General features: G+C 43.0%; 1 protein-coding gene across 1 annotated transcript in view; it reads right to left on the bottom strand.

The window, feature by feature from the left end:
- Positions 1-21,185, bottom strand: part of BMP3 (bone morphogenetic protein 3) — a 46,411-nt gene that overhangs the window by 5,697 nt on the left and 19,529 nt on the right. The window contains exon 2 of the mRNA XM_083175671.1: positions 7,434-8,332. Within this exon, the coding sequence (XP_083031797.1) occupies positions 7,434-8,332 (899 nt within the window). The remainder of the gene's footprint in view (positions 1-7,433; positions 8,333-21,185) is intronic.

Raw genomic sequence — 21,185 nt, 5'->3', positions numbered from 1 at the left:
CTATCAGCTAATAGACAGCATTCTATAAAAAGACCTTGTCACAGCCTGTCACCTAACAGCCATTATCCCCACTCATCACTACCCCCACCCACTACCCCCACCATCCCGCTCACAGCTTGTCACCACACATCCATCATCCCCATTCATCCTGTCACCCCACACCCGCTACCCTCACCTTCCTGCTCACAGCCTGTCACCCAAAGTCATTATCCTCACTCATCCTGTCACCCCACACCAGCAAACCTCACTTTCCTGCTCAAAGCCTGTCACCCCACAGCCATCCCCACTCATCTTGTAACCCCACACCCACTATCCCCACCATCCCGCTCACAGCCTGTCACCCCACAGCCATCATCCCCACTTATCCCGTAACCAAACACACACTACCCCTACCATCCTGCTCACAGCCTGTCACCCCCCAGCTATCATCCCCACTCATCCTGTCACCCCATACCCGCTGCCCTCACCTTCCTGCTGGAAGAGGGGTGCTGGGCCAGAGGGGGAACTACTGTAGCAACAGTCTTTGGGGGCACCAAGCAAAATCTTGCCTAGGGCATCAATTTGGATAGGGCCGGTTCTGGTACCACCTGTAATACATCACCTTAACATGTTCTTTATAATTTGGTTTTCCTGGGTCTCCCATAACGAGCCCACCATGTAACTCCAATACAAATATACTTTAAGCTTTCAGTTGCCTTCTGTTCCAAAAAGTGACCCTTTCCCTTGTCTTATCCAAACCTCGCTAATATATTGTCGCTCTCGCATCCCTTCATTTAGGGATCACAAAAGTGTTGCAATCCCTGCTCAAACAGTCATATAAACATACCGAACAACTAAAGAATAGCCCAAACAACAATAATAGGTGTGGCAATTTATAGTGATTCTACATAGATTATATCATACGTTCTCTCATATATTGACTTCTTATGGGTATTAATAAATTATTAATTCAGGCATGTCCAAACTATGGCCCTCCAGCTGTTGTGAAACTACAAGTCCCATCATGTCTTGCCACTGTTTTGCTATTAGGAAACACAAAAAATATGGCAAAGCATGCTGGGATGTGTAGTTTCACAACAGCTGGAGGGCCATAGTTTGGGCATGCCTGTATTAATTAATACATTCCATGCTGTTACTGAAATTATGTTGCGTATAGTTACTATTACTCATAATTCAAATATCAAGTCATTAAGTATTATTTTTTGAAGAGGAACAAAAACTATTGTAGTTAAAGGAGTATGATGCGCCTAGAAAATTTCTGCTGACTTCCTGCAGGTGGCAGTGTTGCTGATGACACAGTATATGGTTGATGTTGAGTAAGATTTTGCACATGAAGAAAATGTAGGTCTATGTGAGAAAAGAAAATTGGACTTCCCACCAACGGGAGTATGTTCTCCCACTAGTATTGCAACAGGACATTTTTATTGTTTAATTAGTGTTGAATTTCAGTTGTACTTTTCTCTCTATGGTTTATATTGGTAAAAAGACACCAGTATAAACTACAATAGAAAAAATATTGGCTTACAGAATAGCTACAAATGAAAATAATCATTCTAATTTTTTTATTTTTTTTAACCCCTAGCTGATTTTGCACTAGGAAACATTGAAAACGAATGGCCTATTTTTTTTTTCTGTTGACAAGCTTTTCACTCTGAAGGAGGCATGTGATATGCTATCAATGTCTACCAGCTATAATTGACCTGTGGGCACTGAGCCCAATATGTGAAAGGCCCAGGAATTCCACAGAACACAGGTGAACCAACGTGCTTGAACTTACAGAAAATGTAATAAATGCTTCCAGAATGTCCCTGCCTGTAAATTGTAGAACTTGATATTACTTTCAGAAAATGTGTTGTAGCCAATTCCAGTATAACCCCATGTCACAAATGAGAAGTGAAGCCAGCTCATACTTTCAATTCCACAGATAAACACTGCAACCAAATTGTAGAAGTATTAAACCTTGAGGTAAAATACAAAACCTCCATTGTGACCTGAACTCACTTGGCTTAGGCAGAATTACTGCTCAATGCAATCTAACAAACACAGTTTAAAGGGGAACAATATCTATTAGTAGTTAGACATAAGCCGTAAGTCCACAGTATTTTCAGTTGCTATTCATCTCTTATGTGCTATTAGATCTGTAATAATAAAACGAATACTATTCAGATGCTGCAAATTTTTATTTTACGCAAAAACTAAATATCCAGGATTGCGGTTTCATATCCCCTAAATCACATATGGCTTAGAATCAAAACCACATTGGCTGGGATTCTGTACCTGTGGGATCCCTATAGATGTATGTATGTTGTATCTTCAGTGAAATACTATGATGTATTTTATCAGTAGTGGCACTGTATTATGTGTGACAACATTTTATAGCTGGACACTATGCCATATGTATTATAGATGGAAATATATATATATATATATATATATATATATATATAAATATATGTGTGTGTGTGTATGTACAGTATGTGTGTGTTTTGTGTGTGTGTGTGTGTGTGTGTGTGTGTGTACTTTGGGCACTATGAATTATTTGATCTGGGGGACATCCTGTTTAATTTATTAATCAGTGAGGTAACCTTTAAGTAGTATTGACTATTTATCTGGTACCCAGATGTGTACCGGATGTTGTCCAGTGTTTAGCAATAAACTGGGAATCTGTTCATGCAGGAACAGATTACTCAATCTGAAGCTGAGTAACAATATTAATTACAGAAGTCATTGGAGTAAGTTTTCTTTTTGACACTTTGGGCCTTATTCTGGTTGGTGCGGCCGGGCCGTACGCGTACGTTCCGGGGTTTTTCATGATCTGCGCATGCGTACATTCGCTAATGCGCAGGCGCGAACACTCCACAACGCTTACGGACGGGTCTCTCCGTGCGAAAAAACCTGTACGCGAGAGTACGGGCATTGGGGGCGGCATAGGGGCGTGGTGAGGGGAGCGGCCGAAATAATGAGGTAAAATGGGCGTAAACATGGGCGTACACGGGGGGGTGCACCAAAAATGAGCGGTGCTACTACCGCACGATCGACTAAAGCACCGTTCATTTCGGACACAAAACAGGCGGCCGCCAACCGCCACCTCAGACCACCCCTACAGATACCGCATGCCAGCGTGCGCCTGGGTTTGCTAATTTACGCTGATTACTACTCAAACACATACACCTGAATGTAATAAGCAATGCTGCAGTCTATTAAGTCCAAACCATGATTTCACTACCTGCAAGCCACACACAGCACTCAAACACATTGGAAGCTTATCTTTCTATACTTCTCTACATTTAAAGGTTTGTTTAATTTAAGCTAAGAATCTTTTTAAGACCTGCTTATATATGCTAAGGTAGGTATTTGTTAAACAGTTATACACATTCACTACGTGCTTTCATAGACTTTACACAGTAGCACACTCAATCTACACAAGTCGACATGTGTCAACGTGTTCACTCTAATACAAACATAGGTTTTGTATTTATGATACAATAACATAAACCACATCTAACACCTACAAAGGATGTTTCAGCAATGTTTTAAGCCCATGCCCACTATTTTGCACATTAATTAAATCAATCAATTAATTAATTTTCATAATTATAGTTGAAAGGCAAGATTTGCAGGTCCATATATGTGAAGGGTATGTCAGCGTACACGGACGTACGCTCACTCTCACGAGCGGTGACATAAGCTGAGTTTTCTATTGAAAACAATAGGGACCCGTCCGTGCAAGCTGGCGTACGCTCAGATAGCCGCAAGAAGTCGGTGGGAAGACGGACGAGAGACGTCCGTAAACGGTGGCGTACGCTCAATTGTACGCCAGTTGTCGGAGTGTAAGGGCTGGCCCGTCCGTGTACGTTGGCGTACGCTCAATTGTACGCCACTCCCCTTTGACGTTGTTTCTGGCCGTACGTATGCGGCTGAGTTGTGGGTGGACTTAACCCCAACGGCCGCGTACGGATAGCGTACGTTAATAGCGAACGTACGCACGTTTGGCCGCTACGATCAGAATAACCTCCTTTATTTCATTTGTTTCCCCTATCTGACAGACAAGAGAGCTCAGGCACAATGGGCCTTATTCTGGTTCACTCTTGGAGGCAAATTCCTTCTCAAATGGACAAAACCATGTGCACTGCAGGGGGAGGGGGGGTGGCAGATATAACATGTGCAGATAGAATTATATTTAGATTTGGGTGGTGTCTTTTTCAGAGTGAGATCTATATTGCAGTGTAGAAATAAAGCAGTTAGTATTTTCCCTGCATAGAAACAAAATAACTCACCCAAATCTAATTCTCTATGCACCTGTTACATCCGCCCCCTGCAGTGCACATGGTTTTGTCCATTTGAGAAGGAATTTACCTCTAAGAGTGAACCAGAATAAGGCCCAATGTGTTTGAGCTATATTTTCTATTTATGACAATTAAAAAAATCAGAACATTTATTGTGGTTCAGCAATTTGAACACAACTTGGTTAATATTGCTGTTTGAAAACCTCTGAGAACATTAAAGTAAACTTTTGCAATGAATTTCAGTTTTGCACTTTTATAAGTTATATCAGGATGTATTTGATATAGGTATGCACTGTACTTTAATTTTGTCAGACTAGTTAATCATTTATTTAATGAATTAATCTTTTTTAATGTACATATTTATGTTATTCTGTAGATACTTTTATTTTATTTCATTTTTCCTCAGTTCTACATAAGTATAATACTCTGTTTGCAGTGCCGTTCCACTAGATAATATGTATGTAGGTATATATACTACAGCTCCCTAAACAAGAGTTTCCCAAATGTATAGATATCTAATGCCCCTTTCCCACTGCAGGCTTTACACGTGTAAATGCCGTTTTTTTAGCCTTTTTAAACGGCTAGAGCTGCAGTGGGAAAGCTCCAGGTTGCTTTACACGGGTAACAAATACCGGTTTTTGTTACCCGTGTAAAAAGCAGTGTTTTTAACGTGTAACAGCCGTTTTTTCGGCAGTGGGAAAGGGGTAGCCCTTTACACGTTAAAAAAAAAAACGGCATGGGGTCCCCCCCCACTGCCGTAACCAGCACCAGGCTGAAGGAGCCGGGGCTGGTATTAAAAAAATCAGGAAACCCGACAAATAGGGGTTCCCTGATTTTTTACAACCAGCCCCAGGCTCCAGGTCCGGGGCTGGTTCCCAAAATACGGGGGACAAAATGACTAGGGGTCCCCCGTATTTTAAGAACCAGCCCCAGGCACAACCAACCAGCAGGGTAATGCCACAGCCGGGGGACACTTATGATATAAGTTCCCGCGGCCAAAGCATTAACCCTACCGACCAGTCAGCCTGGCCAGGGGCCCTGGGGGAGTGGGGACCCCCCCAATAAAGGGGTCCCCCCCCCTCCAGGACTTACCTGACCAGGCTGAAGCCTGGTGCTGTCCTCGATGCCCCTGGGCGGTGGGCATCGAGCTGATGGTATGGTGTAAAAAATAGAATAAAAACCATTGTCTTTTACTGGTGAACTATGAGTCCCAGCAAGCCTCCCCCGCAAGCTGGGACTTGGAGAACCACAAGTCCCAGCCTGCGGGGCATTAAAGGGCCCGCTGGGTCTTGTAGTTCCACAGTAAAAGAAAGAGTTAAATAAACACACTGACACACGTGAAAAATAAAAGTTTAATACATACATAACACATACATACTGATACTTACCTATCTTGAGCCCGTAGGTAGCCCTGGTCCTGATGTCCTGGTCCGTGTCGGCGTCTGTATCCATGTCGGCATCCCTGTCGGCGACGGCGTCGGCGGTCCGGAGTCCGAAGAAATCCATTTGGGAAGCTGTGGAAGGAAACCATACTCACCTGTCCCAGCGCGACGTAGTCCAGGTAAGGTCTTTGCAAAAAAATAAACCGAGAACGCGAAACCAGACCGGACTGACGGAGACGCACGTGTGTTTGTTTACATTGTGCGGCTCCGCCTCCCGAATGCCGCTATTGGCCGCCTTGCGGCCTAGCGGCTCCTGATTGGCCGCTAGGCCGCAAGGCGGCCAATAGCGGCATTCGGGGGCGGAGCCGCACGATGTTAACAAACACACGTGCGTCTCCGTCAGTCCGGTCTGGTTTCGCGTTCTCGGTTTATTTTTTTGCAAAGACCTTACCTGGACTACGTCGCGCTGGGACAGGTGAGTATGGTTTCCTTCCACAGCTTCCCAAATGGATTTCTTCGGACTCCGTACCGCCGACGCCGTCGCCGACAGGGATGCCGACATGGATACAGACGCCGACACGGACCAGGACATCAGGACCAGGGCTACCTACGGGCTCAAGATAGGTAAGTATCAGTATGTATGTGTTATGTATGTATTAAACTTTTATTTTTCACGTGTGTCAGTGTGTTTATTTAACTCTTTCTTTTACTGTGGAACTACAAGACCCAGCGGGCCCTTTAATGCCCCGCAGGCTGGGACTTGTGGTTCTCCAAGTCCCCACTCCCCCAGGGCCCCTGGCCAGGCTGACTGGTCGGTAGGGTTAATGCTTTGGCCGCGGGAACTTATATCATAAGTGTCCCCCGGCTGTGGCATTACCCTGCTGACTGGTTGTGCCTGTGGCTGGTTCTTAAAATACGGGGGACCCCTAGTCATTTTGTCCCCCGTATTTTGGGAACCAGCCCCGGACCTGGAGCCTGGGGCTGGTTGTAAAAAATCAGGGAACCCCTATTTGTCGGGTTTCCTGATTTTTTATTACCAGCCCCGGCTCTTTCAGCCTGGTGCTGGTTACGGCAGTGGGGGGGACCCCACGCCGTTTTTTTTTTTTAAATTCCCCCCCCCCCCCCCTATCTTTACACTGCTTAAACGGGTTTTTAAACGGGTAAGTGGGAATGTGACAAAAACAGCTTTTAAACGGTAATTTACCGTTTAAAAGCTGCAGTGGGAAAGAGTCTTTATGGCTCTTACCCGTTTAAAGACCCGTTTAAAAAAAACGGGTCATTACCCGTGTAGGCAGTGGGAAAGCAGCATAAGTGTGCATGGGTGAAAATGTTGAACTTTCCCTTTAAGGAGAACATGATGAGGGAGAGAATTAAAGCCTGCCTGGTTTTTAGCAAACGTGTGAAATGTGGACAATAACAAACGCAAAAAGATGTGGAACATGAACCTCCACAAGCGGACAAAAGGTCGTGCTTTTCTACATAGCTAGGCATTAGTGTTTGGATACTGTACAAGAAATTCCTTCACATAAACCTTCAGTTTTTAAATCTCACTATTTTAACAACTACACTTATAGAACAGACATAAAAATATTACTTATTTACGGCTTCAGAGGGCTCCCTAATAAAACAGCTGGGATATTTTATTGATTAAAAAAAAAGATGAACAGTTCATAAAAAAGACATGCACTTTCCTGCCCAGCACTGCGTGAAAATATATGTTGATATAAAAGCTAGTGTAAAAATACTATTAAAAAATTTACAGTACCTTTGGCATCGGGAACTGGCATGCACCTGAACAAAAATATGCATCAAAGGATTTAGGGGAAATAATCCAATCACTCCAGCCAATGTCTGCAAAGTCTACTTTAAGATAGCGCCGTGCACACTTCCGTGGCTCATTCCACTGCTTTCTTCTTGCTTTTTTGAGGGTCTGCTCATCAAACTGTAGTGTCTGGCTTTTCTGTCGCCCACTTTTCCTCAGCTTTTTCTTAGCTTTTCCTTTATCTGCTGGCTGTACTTGAAGAGTTTTGTAGGGCTTCTTCTCCTCCCAGCCCTCTTCATCTTCATTATACTGGTACTCAGCACCAGGTAGCTCATTGTTTTGTAGCGGTAACAGAATATCAGTTGATCGTCTACTCCTGTGCTCTACCAGTCCAGCATTATGATGTGGTTTTTGAACTATAGGACTGTGTTGTCCATGCAAGTTAGAAACAACACTGTCAGGTTCAGAAATCGCAGAGTCATTAGCATATACCAAGATATAAGGCTTGTGTCCTAAGAGTTGCTTACTTCGTTGAGTTGGAGTATCAATAGTGATGTTGATTCCAATGAGGTTCTCTCCATATCGTTTGGCTTCACGTAAGACTTCAGTAATGTCCTTCCACTGCCAAGAGGGAAAGTCACGGTAAGATGTAGAAATGTTTATTAGAAAGCTTCCCAAAACTCTTGTTTGGTTCTCTAGAGATGAGAAGCTGGACACTGTTAAATCAATGGATAGCTCTGGCTTTCTGTGCCCACGACGATGACACTGAGGTGAATGTAGGCATTTTAAGCTGCTGTTTAAAATATCTCCCAGGTAAAAATGACATGTAGCTGACAGTATATTTTCCGAAGACGTAAGTGAGGTCAAATTAAAAATGTGTCGACTTGAATTCTCTACGTCCCCTAGAAAAAAAATGGCATAAGAAAAACTATTAATTTTCTTAAAAATCACAACAGCATCAATCATATATTTTGTAATTTCATGTTTATCTGCAATCTTATGAGGAACACCAAAATATGGCCTTCGTAAATACCCTGGGAAAAGGGTAGTAGGGGGTAGTAATTGAGCACTAGTAATCCATGGTATACTGGTAGGACTGTCCTCTGTATCACCAATTAGTACAGATACAATAATGCAAACATAAAATAGTTGAGTGGCAACCAGAGAGTAAAACTGTGTCAAGTTTGGAAACAAAGGGAAAGGAAACTCTCAGGGAAGAAGCACCATATATATATATATATATATATATATATATATATATATATATATATATATATATATATATATATATATATATATATATATATATATATATATGGGTGGGCAGTCACGGCGGCGCTCACAGACGAAATAAAACAAGTGACAACACTGTATAGTGTCGAACGTTTCAGTGCTGTGCGCACTTTTATCAAGAACAGTGTAACATCTTGATAAAAGTGCGCGCACTGAAACGTTGGACACTATACAGTGTTGTCACTTGTTTTATTTAGTCTGTGAGTGCCGCCGTGACTGCCCACCCATATATATATATATATATATATATATATATATATATATATATATATATATATATATTGCCCCTTACCTAGGAGTGCATGGCCTACAGTATAGAATGCTACTCTCTCTTTCCTTTGGTATTGAAATTATATTTTGCTGTCTGATATTGACATGTTGCAACACTTCATTAATGTTTAACCAAGATTAAACAATGTTTGAACAAGATTAGCATACTTTGGCAATGCCAACAACATATTAAGCCAACAAACTCCACAGGGGATAATTCACAGCTGGCCCAAAGTGTCCAGTCCCAAATACAGATATATATATATAGTATTAAAAATAAAAAATAAACTGTTTCTATTCAGTGCTACAGTATGTTTGTACTATTGAGGGTGAAAATAAAGCCCCATACACACTAGTGAGAAATTAAAAAGATATCGCTCAGAAAATCTTGTAATTTTGTAGTGTGTACTATCAAGATGTTAAAGATGCATGCCCCCACACTTTGATAATCACCCCCAGTCTGCTTAACATGCAGGTTAATTTTGGCTATATAGCCAATGCATGTTCAGCGGGTCCCAGTGATGTCATGAAATAGTTTACCGATATCGTTCAGTGTATACGTAATCTACTGTGTATGGGGGTTATTAGTAGTAAAAATTCAAGATGACAATATTACAGAAGGGTCAAAGTAATCCGATAACAAAGTTGTGGGACTTGAGGATTTGATGGGTAAAACTGGCCATACATCTACAGATGGATTGTCAGATCTAGCTGGTTGGATCAAAATCCTGGTAATATCCAAATGACAGTTTTTGGCAGTTTTCCAGCATTTCAAAGCAAATGGTACTGTAATTTGCTCTCATCCATTACCAGGATTTTGTTCCAACCAGCCAGATCTGACAATAAATCTGTAGCTGTATGGTCAGCTTAAGTCCTAAAGATAGCCGGTATTTTTATAGGAAAAAAAACGGAATCAGAGATGAAAAAACAACCAAAAACAAGATATTATTGTGCCAATGAAGTACAATACAGGTTGAGTATCCCATATCCGAATATCCGTTATCCTAATTATTCTAAAAACCATACATTCCAGAAAGTGAACAAAAAAAATGTTTTGCTAAAAACTCACTGGGGACATTTGTAACAGCACTACTGAGGACATAATATATAACTGCCACTATATATGTACAAGAAAATGATTGCTTAGCATTCAAATTCAATATCTGAGACACAAATTTTGTTTCATGTTTTGAAACCTTGTTTTTTGAACAAATAAAATATATTTGTGTGTATTGTGTGTGGTTGATGTGTTTTATACAGCATAAATGCAAGATACTACAAAATACATCATTGAAATATTAAAATATTCCGAAATACGGAATAATCCGTTATCCAAAATTCTCCTGGTCCCGAACATTTTGGATACGGGATACTCAACCTGTAATAACATATGATGGTTAGCAGCAGTTCTGTAAAAGCCTGGATCTCAATACTGTATGCTACTGAGCTTCATAGAAGTAACATGTTCTAGTTATAGTAACGATGCTGGTAATGTACACACGATACAGCTACAGTAGCTACAACTCCTTAGAGCTTAGACCTGCTTTGTGTTGAAATAATTGCAGATTGGCATTAAGCTGTCTATACAAGAGAGTGAGAATTTTTACATACAGCCTAAACAATAGCCAGCAACTTTCCATTCACTGGATTAGTTTCCTAAGTTTCTGAAGCAGTCATGTAAAAAGCCACCACATATGATATTTTCCCTAACAGTAAAAGTCCATGGATACAATTCCAATACAAAGAGGAAAACATACTTTTTTTTCTCCAGCTTGCTAAGCTCCCTTCATGGGCTGTGACTGCGCCCACACTGGTGAAACTGGCAGAAACACGGACTCTCATGCTCAGAAACACTGGAGAGCTGTAAAACGGAGTCTTGTGGAAAATATAAGTAAAGTACAGCATGTGTGTACATTCAGCCTGGCCTGGAAACTGACCAAAGAATATGAGAACCAGGCTTAGTTTTTCTCTCAGACACCATGTGCCCAATTTTTAATAATCTAATTATATGTTTCTTTCAATAGGGTGTTCATCCTCCAAGCGCAGTTGAAAAATGAAACGTCATAAATGTTTAAGAGAAACTAATTAGCACAAGAACATTAAATTATGCAGTAATCCCTTTAATATGATGAGGAAGATTTGCTAAAAATAGTTCTCTCTTAAGAAAACCAAGTGGTTGTCAACTGTAAAAGCATTACCTACACCATAGCTCAGAATCCACTTTTTTTCTCAGCAAGAAGAAATAGTTTAGGAGGTGGATTTTCTCTGGTGAAATCCTGACAGGCAATGGCTGGTATCCAATTGCTGACGTTAATTTACCGCATGGTGAAAATTGGCTAAAATACAGTGTATTGGACAATCCAATTATAGCCTGTTTATGTCTTGTGGTAAATGACCCGTTTTCAGGTTAAAACACATGGGATCCGGGATAAGTTCCTGGACCATTCATTATTGCAGGGCCGCAACTAGTGGAGTGGATATGATACCCATACATTCATGGGGCGGGGAGAGATGGGGCGGAGCCATATTACTACCTTGCCCTGGATGACGAATATACGAGTTTTAGCACTAATTATTGCCTGAAAATCTGCTTATCACGGGTTGTGCTTTGGGTACCTGAGACACTAAAATACCCAAGCTAATTGGATACTCCCCTATCAGCTTTGCCGATTATTTAATGACTGTGCATGCGCATGGTTTGCTGCGCGCATGCTCGCCAACACAGCTTGACACCCTGCTGGCGTTTGGGGGTTGGAACACACCGTTTTCCAGGAGTGTCCAGGAAAACACAGGCTATCACCAGTCTCCTCTTCCCCCTGGCCATCATAGAGCTGAGTAAGTCATGTTTTACTTGGCACTGCAACAAGAGGGTTAAACCATTCGCTGGTGAGTGGATTTGAATGGTTTTCCCATCATGTGCACAGCTGTGATTGCATTTGCAGCCGTGCACATGGGCGGGGGAATGCAGTTGGTGCGGCAACAGGGCGGCATTGACCTGATCAATGGGCCCCGAAATCTGACAGCCCTACTGTATGTACTATATAAAGGTTGTACCAATAAAGAACAAAACAATCTCTCATTAAGCATGGATAAATAGGCACCTAATTTGTTGTAACTAGTACAGTGGTTCTCAAGCTTGCAGGGGTGTCCTGGATTAGAGGTTTAGGAACAATTCAAATGGTTTAGATTTTATATAATAGGAAAACCCAGTGCTGGTGGCTACCAATTATAAAACATGCATGTAGAAAAACAGAAGTGAATCTTATCCCTCACCACATAATTGAATCTAAGGATGACATATGAACACAATTTACTAAATTTTATATTTTAATTCAAATTAACACATTTTTGGCCTGAGGTTTTGTGAAAACAATACTGACTCAAGGGTGCTGTAATTGAAAATGGGTACTTGTTTCCTAGCACGGCCACACCGATTTACATCAGGGTGGTCGTGTCGGAAAAATCGCGTCGATCGCATCGCATGCGATTTGGTCGCATGCGATGCGATCGACGCGACCGACCCGATTTTTTGATTGAATGAAATGTAAATCGGGTCCCTGGGACCCGATTTTACATTGGTTTCAATGTAAAATATTCCCTACACCCCCAAATTTAACTACGTAAACCCCACCCCACGATAGACGCCAATCCGAAGCGTGGCGAGCGCAGCGAGCCCGCGAGGGGCGGCGTTGCGCGTCCTCCGACCTTTTCATTCCCCTACTATCCACGTCGGCGTGGAGTTGAGAATAGAATAGTGTGGCGAGCGCAGCGAGCCACCGAGCCCGAAGCGTGGCGAGCGGACGCGTATACCTGTGAAGTTATACGCGTCCCCTCGCCACGCTTCGGGCTCGGTGACTCGCTGCGCTCGCCACACCGACGTGGATAGTAGGGGAATGAAAAGGTCGGAGGACGCGCACCGCCGCCCCTCGCGGGCTCGCTGCGCTCGCCACGCTTCGGGTTGGCGTCTATCGTGGGGTGACGACGGGGACATCTATAATGTGAAATGGGTCATATTGTCCCATTTCACATTTTCTCACGATTTCAATGTTAAAAAATATTTTAACATTGAAGCCTATGGCAAAATCAGGGGCATCGCGTCGGTCGCGTCGGGACCAATGTTAATGGTCCCGACCGACGCGATGCCCCCGATATTGTACCTTTGCCGACACGATCCTCACGATTTCAATGTTAAAAATTATTTTAACATTGAAGCCTATGGAAAAATCGGGGGCATCGCGTCGGTCGCGTCGTGACCAATGTTAATGGTCCCGACCGACGTGATGCCCCTGATATTGTACCTTTGCCGGCAAAATGGACCTGATTTCAAAGTAAATCGGGTCCATCGTGTGGATCATGTACCTTAACTTAAAGGTACACGATCCACAAGATTGTGGCCGTGCTAGGAAACAAGTACCGAAAAATGTTTGGGAACCCCTGAACTAGCACATTAAACAGAATACCAAAATCCATAAAGCATTTGTATGACTGCCACTTAATCAGTGATGTCACAGACACATGTCTTGTTAAACTACACTGGTCACCTACAAATGCAGATTATGGTGTATGGCAGTTACAACATAGCCAACCGTCATAGTGCTGACTGGAGGGTTATGGCATCGATGATGGACAGTGTCTAGGACGGTCGACAGTTACTAGGTCAACCACTAAGCGTGGCGAGCGGACGCGTATACCTGTGAAGTTATACGCGTCCCCTCGCCACGCTTCGGGCTCGGTGACTCGCTGCGCTCGCCACACCGACGTGGATAGTAGGGGAATGAAAAGGTCGGAGGACGCGCACCGCCGCCCCTCGCGGGCTCGCTGCGCTCGCCACGCTTCGGGTTGGCGTCTATCGTGGGGTGACGACGGGGACATCTATAATGTGAAATGGGTCATATTGTCCCATTTCACATTTTCTCACGATTTCAATGTTAAAAAATATTTTAACATTGAAGCCTATGGCAAAATCAGGGGCATCGCGTCGGTCGCGTCGGGACCAATGTTAATGGTCCCGACCGACGCGATGCCCCCGATATTGTACCTTTGCCGACACGATCCTCACGATTTCAATGTTAAAAATTATTTTAACATTGAAGCCTATGGAAAAATCGGGGGCATCGCGTCGGTCGCGTCGTGACCAATGTTAATGGTCCCGACCGACGTGATGCCCCTGATATTGTACCTTTGCCGGCAAAATGGACCTGATTTCAAAGTAAATCGGGTCCATCGTGTGGATCATGTACCTTAACTTAAAGGTACACGATCCACAAGATTGTGGCCGTGCTAGGAAACAAGTACCGAAAAATGTTTGGGAACCCCTGAACTAGCACATTAAACAGAATACCAAAATCCATAAAGCATTTGTATGACTGCCACTTAATCAGTGATGTCACAGACACATGTCTTGTTAAACTACACTGGTCACCTACAAATGCAGATTATGGTGTATGGCAGTTACAACATAGCCAACCGTCATAGTGCTGACTGGAGGGTTATGGCATCGATGATGGACAGTGTCTAGGACGGTCGACAGTTACTAGGTCAACCACTAATGGCCGGCAGAGATTAGGTCGACACCTAAGAATGGTCGACATACACTAGCTCTTCACAAGCACAGTGTTGACATAAACATGGACATGAAACAATGTCTTTGTTGACATGGACACCGTATAAGTGTATCGCACCCCCTGGCTTGACTCTAGCTCTATGCCCACTTGGATCTTAAAGTAAGAAAGATTCGTTAAAAATAAAAAACAAATGAAAAACTCGTGTTGACCTTTTCATGTGTCGACCATGTTCATGTCTACCTTTGGCTTGTGTCGACCTTCTGTCAATGTCCACCTAGTGTATGTCGATCATTCTTAGGTTTCGACCTAATCAATGTCGACCACGAGTGGTGACTGTCGACCTAGACATTATTGACCTGCCGACCGGATGCCTGACTGGAGAAGCAGCAGCTGGCTGGTAAGAAGCGGCTGACAGTGTCATTATGTCACTCATTCATGATTTTAGGTGCCCCATTCCCAGTGGTGCCATAGGGAAATGCTTTGTTGTGCTTAATGGCAGCACCAGGCCTTGAGACAACTGTTTTCAGGGTTGATGCATTACACATTATATATCAATTTATTATATAACGGTTTCTTATGGTTATGTGGCCAAGGAGCATCTCAACCTTGTCACTGGATTCTAGTGTAGCTACAGTCCCCTGGAAGTAGGGTTGCCACCTTGCTCATCATCCTTTCCTGGAGATCCCCCTGTAGAAAGTAATGCGCGCGCTCCCGGAAAAGTGGGTGTGGCCTTGTGAAATGGGCGTGTCCTGATTGGACCAGTGGGCGTGGCCTCCACACTATCTAAGAATCTAAGGCAGGGGTTCCCAATCTTTTTCGAATCGCGGCTCCCCAGAGTATCAGAATCTTTCCGCGGCACCCCTAGGCCCCCCAAAAAATATATAAAATGAAGTAGATTTTGTTTATATGTGATTCTTAGGTGCAGTTATGTGTTAAAGGGCAGGATTTGCTTCTGATTGTACACATATTGTATGATTGGCAGCCACCAGCACTGATTTTGTCCATATATAATTGATCATAAATAATTTGAATTGGTCCTGGAGCACCAACCCGTGGCACCCCTGCAAGTGTCCCGAGGCACCCCAGGGAGCCACGGCACACAGTTTGGGAACCACTGATCTAAGGGCCAGTGCTAGGGGCGGGGTTAGTGATGAGACAGGCGGGGACAGTGCAGGGAGAGGAGAAGGTGGGAGGCCCTGAGCATTAGGCACGCCCACGCCTTCAGGTGACTGACACACACACAGACAGGCTGCAGGGGAATAGTGCCTCTGAATCTGATTCCGGATGCAGGCAGCTCCGCAGTGTCGGCGCACGGGCCGCCCGCCACTGCAATGTAACTGGGGAGAGAGAGAGAGTGGATAGGAGGCTTTTTCAGACACCCGAATTCCAGGAGAATCCCGGAATCCGGGAAACTGAAAAAGCCTCCTTGAGGGTTGCCACCGATTCCTGGAGATTCCCGGAAATCCGGGAGAGGTGGCAACCCTACTTGGAAGATCACTTTACACATTTGCAGTAAGATGCAGCCATGGCCAAGGTGTTTACAGTATTATTATTATAATTATTATTATAATTTTATTTATAAGGTGCCACAAGTGTTTCGCAGCACCGTTCAAAGGAACAATACAGGGAGACAAAACTTGGCATAACATTAAATACATAACAAAAGTAGAGTACAAATAAAGTGCACCACAGTTAAATACACTTTACAGCTTAAATATAAGTAGTGAGGACTCAATCAACATACAACTAGAGGCTTGAGGCCAATGATGGAGATGGGTATGCAGATGAAGATGGTCACTGAGTGAGTATAGGAGAGCTGTGAGTGAAATGTGAAGAGAAGTGGGCTTTGACAACAGGAGGGAAGAGAGCCCTGCTCGGAGGAGCTTACAATCCAGTAGGAAGGGGAGACTGACAGATTACAAGAGGTGCAAGCAAGTGGGAGGTGGCTAGATAGTAGGATGTAAACAGGCAAGGGGTCGGAAAACCAGCTAGTTTATGCAGTGGAAGGGTACACTTTGATGAATAGGTGAGTTTTCAGTGCCCGTTTGAAGCTTTGCAAGGCCGGAGAGAGTCTAATGGAGCGAGGGAGTGCGTTCCAATACATCACATTCTAATGCCATTACACCACATTTTAACGCCCAAGGAGGCATCTGTACTCTGACATCTATCCCACATACCCATCAGGTTGACAACCACTCACTGCAGAATAATTATGGTGAATGACGGTGAGATGGGGAGAGTCAGGAAAGGATGGCGATGATCTGTGTATTTATAAGTATAATCCATACCTCCCAACTGTCCCGCTTACCGCGGGAACGTCCCGATATTTGGGGAAGTTCCCGCGTCCCGCCCGGGGCCGCCATTGTCCCGCGGTGGGGGGGACAGTTGGGAGCCCCCCAGCCTGCCAAGAATAGATGCTGTGCGCATGCGCACAGCGTCTATTCAGCGCCGACGAGCTGCGAAAACGGGGGCATGGCCAGAGTCCGCATCATCCCTTTTCGGGAGCGCGCACGGATTCGCCGCGCAATCGTCCCGACCTCCCAACTGCAAAAGTTGTGAGGTATGCAATAATTTCCTCTTTTGGCCATACTCCTCTCATGCTATCAGTTTCCATATTCACCCAAGCCGTGTCTGATGTGGGGTGTTGGGTAAAGAGAGGCATATTGGGAGCCCCGTACCTTTGGATGTTGCTACTTGAGGCAATGTTCTTACCCTTCCTCATGGGATGATCAGAGGTGACTGTGCTTTTGAGGAGTATTCAATGCTCTGACTGCGAGAAGTGCCGATAGCTCGCCGTCAGAGTATTCTACTCCCTCCCCTTCAAGTGCTGTTTCCACCTCGCTGGCTTCATTTATAGAGGTGGAAATGGCGTGTGTGCCCATTAAAACGGCGGGGCTTGCCACAGATGCAGTGGACATGTTGCACTTGTGGCGAACGTCGCCATTTAAGGGGATCCTTGCTGTCCTCTGATGGCGAGGATTCTGTGAAAACAATGAATACGGTGAGGGGTTGGATGGTGAGGATGGGTTTTCCTTGCTGTAAAAAAGCCATCCTCGCCATACAAACCCCCCTCGCAGCGGCATTGAATACACCTCTTTGTCACTGTCTAATGCACAGGTTCTTAAACTCAGTCCTCCATACCCCACACAGTACATTCTTTCTAGGTCAAACCATTTTTTATATTTTAATTTCATTTAGTAAAAAATGTGTAGTACATACTGTAGTACAAGGTGTGTGTGTAGGCTGAGAAACACATGTGTCACAATTCAAAAAAAGTATATTGATGTGACATATGCATTCTAATGGGTATACTTACCCACGTATTCTGTAGTGTACCGCGTGACATTGTGCACAATATCATGCTATAATGATTTCAAATTACAGGTATAAATGTTTGCATGTTTTCATTATTACTTTCTATAGGAATTAATTGTTAACTGAAAATTGTGCTTTTACTAATGAATAATAAACAAGTTTGAAACAAACTTCACTAAGTACTGTAATGTATATGCTGCTGTAAGAATTTGTTGATTTCAAGTGGTAACAAAAGAAAATATAGTACACACCAGTAGGTGGCGATGTATTCCAAAACATTGCGTTACCAGAGAATCTAAGACAATATAATCAAACTGCTACACTATTTTCTTAACCAATTCTGTACAGGACACAATAGCTTCACTTTGAAAATTCAAAATAACAAACTGTAATAGCAGAAAAGTGACAGACATATTTAGCAAAACATGAATATCGTTGATCATTCATAAGTGACTGTGGGGCAGATTTATTAAGATTTATTAAGCTCAGTGAAGTTATAAAGTGTCTGTTTTTTATCACCGGCCAATCAGCTTCTAACTGTAAAGTTACAGACTTGATTTGAAAAATGACAGGTAGGAACTGATTGGCCGGTGATCAAAACCAGACACTTTATCACTTCACCGAGCTTAATAAATCTACTCCACTAATGTAATTCTGTATTTATCCTATATGTGATCACACAAGGGAATCCCTTGAAAATTATTGAATAGAATTTAAAATGATACTAATGAAAGTGGTTTTTGCATTGTTTAATCCCCTAGGATCACAACAACACTACAAAGCACACAAAAGATGCTGTGGCCATACTGTATTAAACCATATAGTTAAAAAGAAATCCAAATCTATGAATAAAACCTTGAATGTTCCTCACTTTTAACCATGTTTGATGGTGCATTCATAAGGCCTCCCTGCTTAGTGAGTAATTCACTCTACTGAAACACTTATACCCCGTACACACACGGGGTGATTTCAGCACAAATCACCGGGGATATGGTCACTGAGCCCATGAAGTGTCTCGTTTTAATCAGCGATCACCGCTGGTCGCTGATGAAAACAGGACACTGGGCGATATGCTCCGTACAGGATTAACACTTCTGAGTGTTTGACACAATGTTGAAATCAATGCAAGATTTTGTTTAATATCTTTACAAATGCGAATCAAACATTTAGGGCCAGATGTACCAAGGTTCAAAATGTGATAAAGTGGAGAGTGATAAACAACCATCCAATCAGTTCCTACCTGTCATGTTTTCAAACCCAGGCTGTGACATTGCAGTTAGGAGCTGATTGCCTGGCTGTTTATCAGGCTTTTTGAAGCTTGATACATCTGGCCCTTAAAGTGAATGCCCGTTTGTATGAAGCCTAAAACTTCTAATATGCACACGAAAATTGCAAAGGATGTGACACAACATTCAGAATGTCAACATCAGGATATCTACATGGACGTTATGTTGACATGTAAAATGTCTACATTTACATTAAGAATATTGCCAGAATGTGGTCACTGTGCATGTTGACACTCAGCATGTTGATTTATTGTTTTTTTCCATATATGTAAATCCTAATCTTAGCCCTAATCCAAACCACTGTCTAACCTAAACCCAACACTAACATGAGTTGTCAACATTGTGCCTGTCAATATTCACAATGTCAATATTACAGCATTTTAATGTATAATTTGTCACTGTCGATATTTTGACTGTAAGCATAACTTCCATTTTTACATTATGGGGGAAATTTACTGAGAGGGGAGGAGTTCTATTTCACATGGGATGTTGCTATGGGCAACCAATCAGAATCTACTTATTTATGTAGCACCTTCTAGAACAGGGGTCCTCAAACTATTTTGCTCTGGGACCCCATCAGACAATAAAAATAATTACAGGACCCCAGCAAGTTACTGCAGAAGGTCATCACATCACATATGTAGTCAGCAGACAGCACATACATGGCAGCATTGTGGGGGCACAAAATGATGGGAGGAGTCTAAAATAACAGACAATTCAACACAATTTTCAGACTCCTTAAATCACTGAGATTAGAAAAGTCATCAGCCTGACGGTTAGCAACATGGAGTCGTGACCCCATGCTGAGCGTGTCGGTACCCACATTGAGGTCAGGACCCACAGTTTAAGAACCGCTGTAACATCTGATCCTTGTCCCTTCCCCTGCATATAAAACGACAGTATCTTCTATTTATTTATTTATTAACTGTTTCTTATATAGTGCATACATATTCCGCAGCGCTTTACAGAGAATATTTGAACATTCACATCTGTCCCTGCCCCAGTGGAGCTTACAATCTATATTCCCTACCACATGTACACACACAGACATTCTAGGGTTAATTTTTGTTGGAAGCCAATTAACCTATCTGTATATTTTTGGATTGTGGGAGGAAACCGGAGTACCCAGAGGAAACCCACGCAAGCACGGGAGAATCTACAAACTCTGCACAGTTAGGGCCATGGTGGGGATCGAGCCCATGACCTCAGCGCTGTGAGGCAGTAATGCTAACCATTACACCATCCGTACTGCCCTGTATATATAACACATGGTGGGATAGAACCCATGACCTCAGCGCTGTGAGGCGGTAATGCTAACCATTACACCATCTTCTAATTGCTAAGTACAGCTGCAGCCCTTTTCTAGGGAAAGGGCTTTATCTCCCAAGCATCTGGACAACGGGACATTGGGACAGAGACCACAAATTGTGGTGGTTCACCTAAATAGCGACAGTTGGAACGTATACAAAGAAGTAACAATAATCCACCTAATCTACTGGGTTCTATGAGATTTGTCACTGCCCAGGAACACATTTTTTTTCTCTCCATTCTATCTCTTGCAGTAGTGATATCAAAGACCCTCCTCTGTGATCTGTCCATACATGGGTATGAATTCACAGAGGAGGGGTATTGGAAAAAAGCTTGGGAGAACCATTGGATTTGAAGGAGAACCAGAATCCATGTAGGCCAAATTATTATTAATTTGCTGAATATTCAAATGAAGGCCCACAGCAAAATGACTTGTCTGCCCTGCCCTACAAGAAGTTCTTTACAACATACTGACTACAACTGTCTCCCTATAATCCATCTGCCATTGATAGCAGTACTAAGATTGCTTTAGTGTCGTTTTGTATTGTGCTGTAGACCACTGCTAGTGAACCTCTAAATTTAGAAACATAGAAATAGTAGAGTTACTATTTCTAACCTAACCTAATGAGAAACCCCCCAGGAAGATCAGATTAAAAAATCTACTGCTAAATACAATTTCATACAATGGATTTTTCTTACACTTCTAGTTTTTACTACTA

Source organism: Crinia signifera, chromosome 1 (assembly GCF_055691185.1).
Source record: "Crinia signifera chromosome 1, ASM5569118v1, whole genome shotgun sequence".
NCBI classification, from domain to species: Eukaryota; Metazoa; Chordata; class Amphibia; order Anura; family Myobatrachidae; genus Crinia; species Crinia signifera.
Note: the sequence above shows the minus strand (reverse complement) of the source record. Positions and strands in the feature narration are given on the sequence as shown.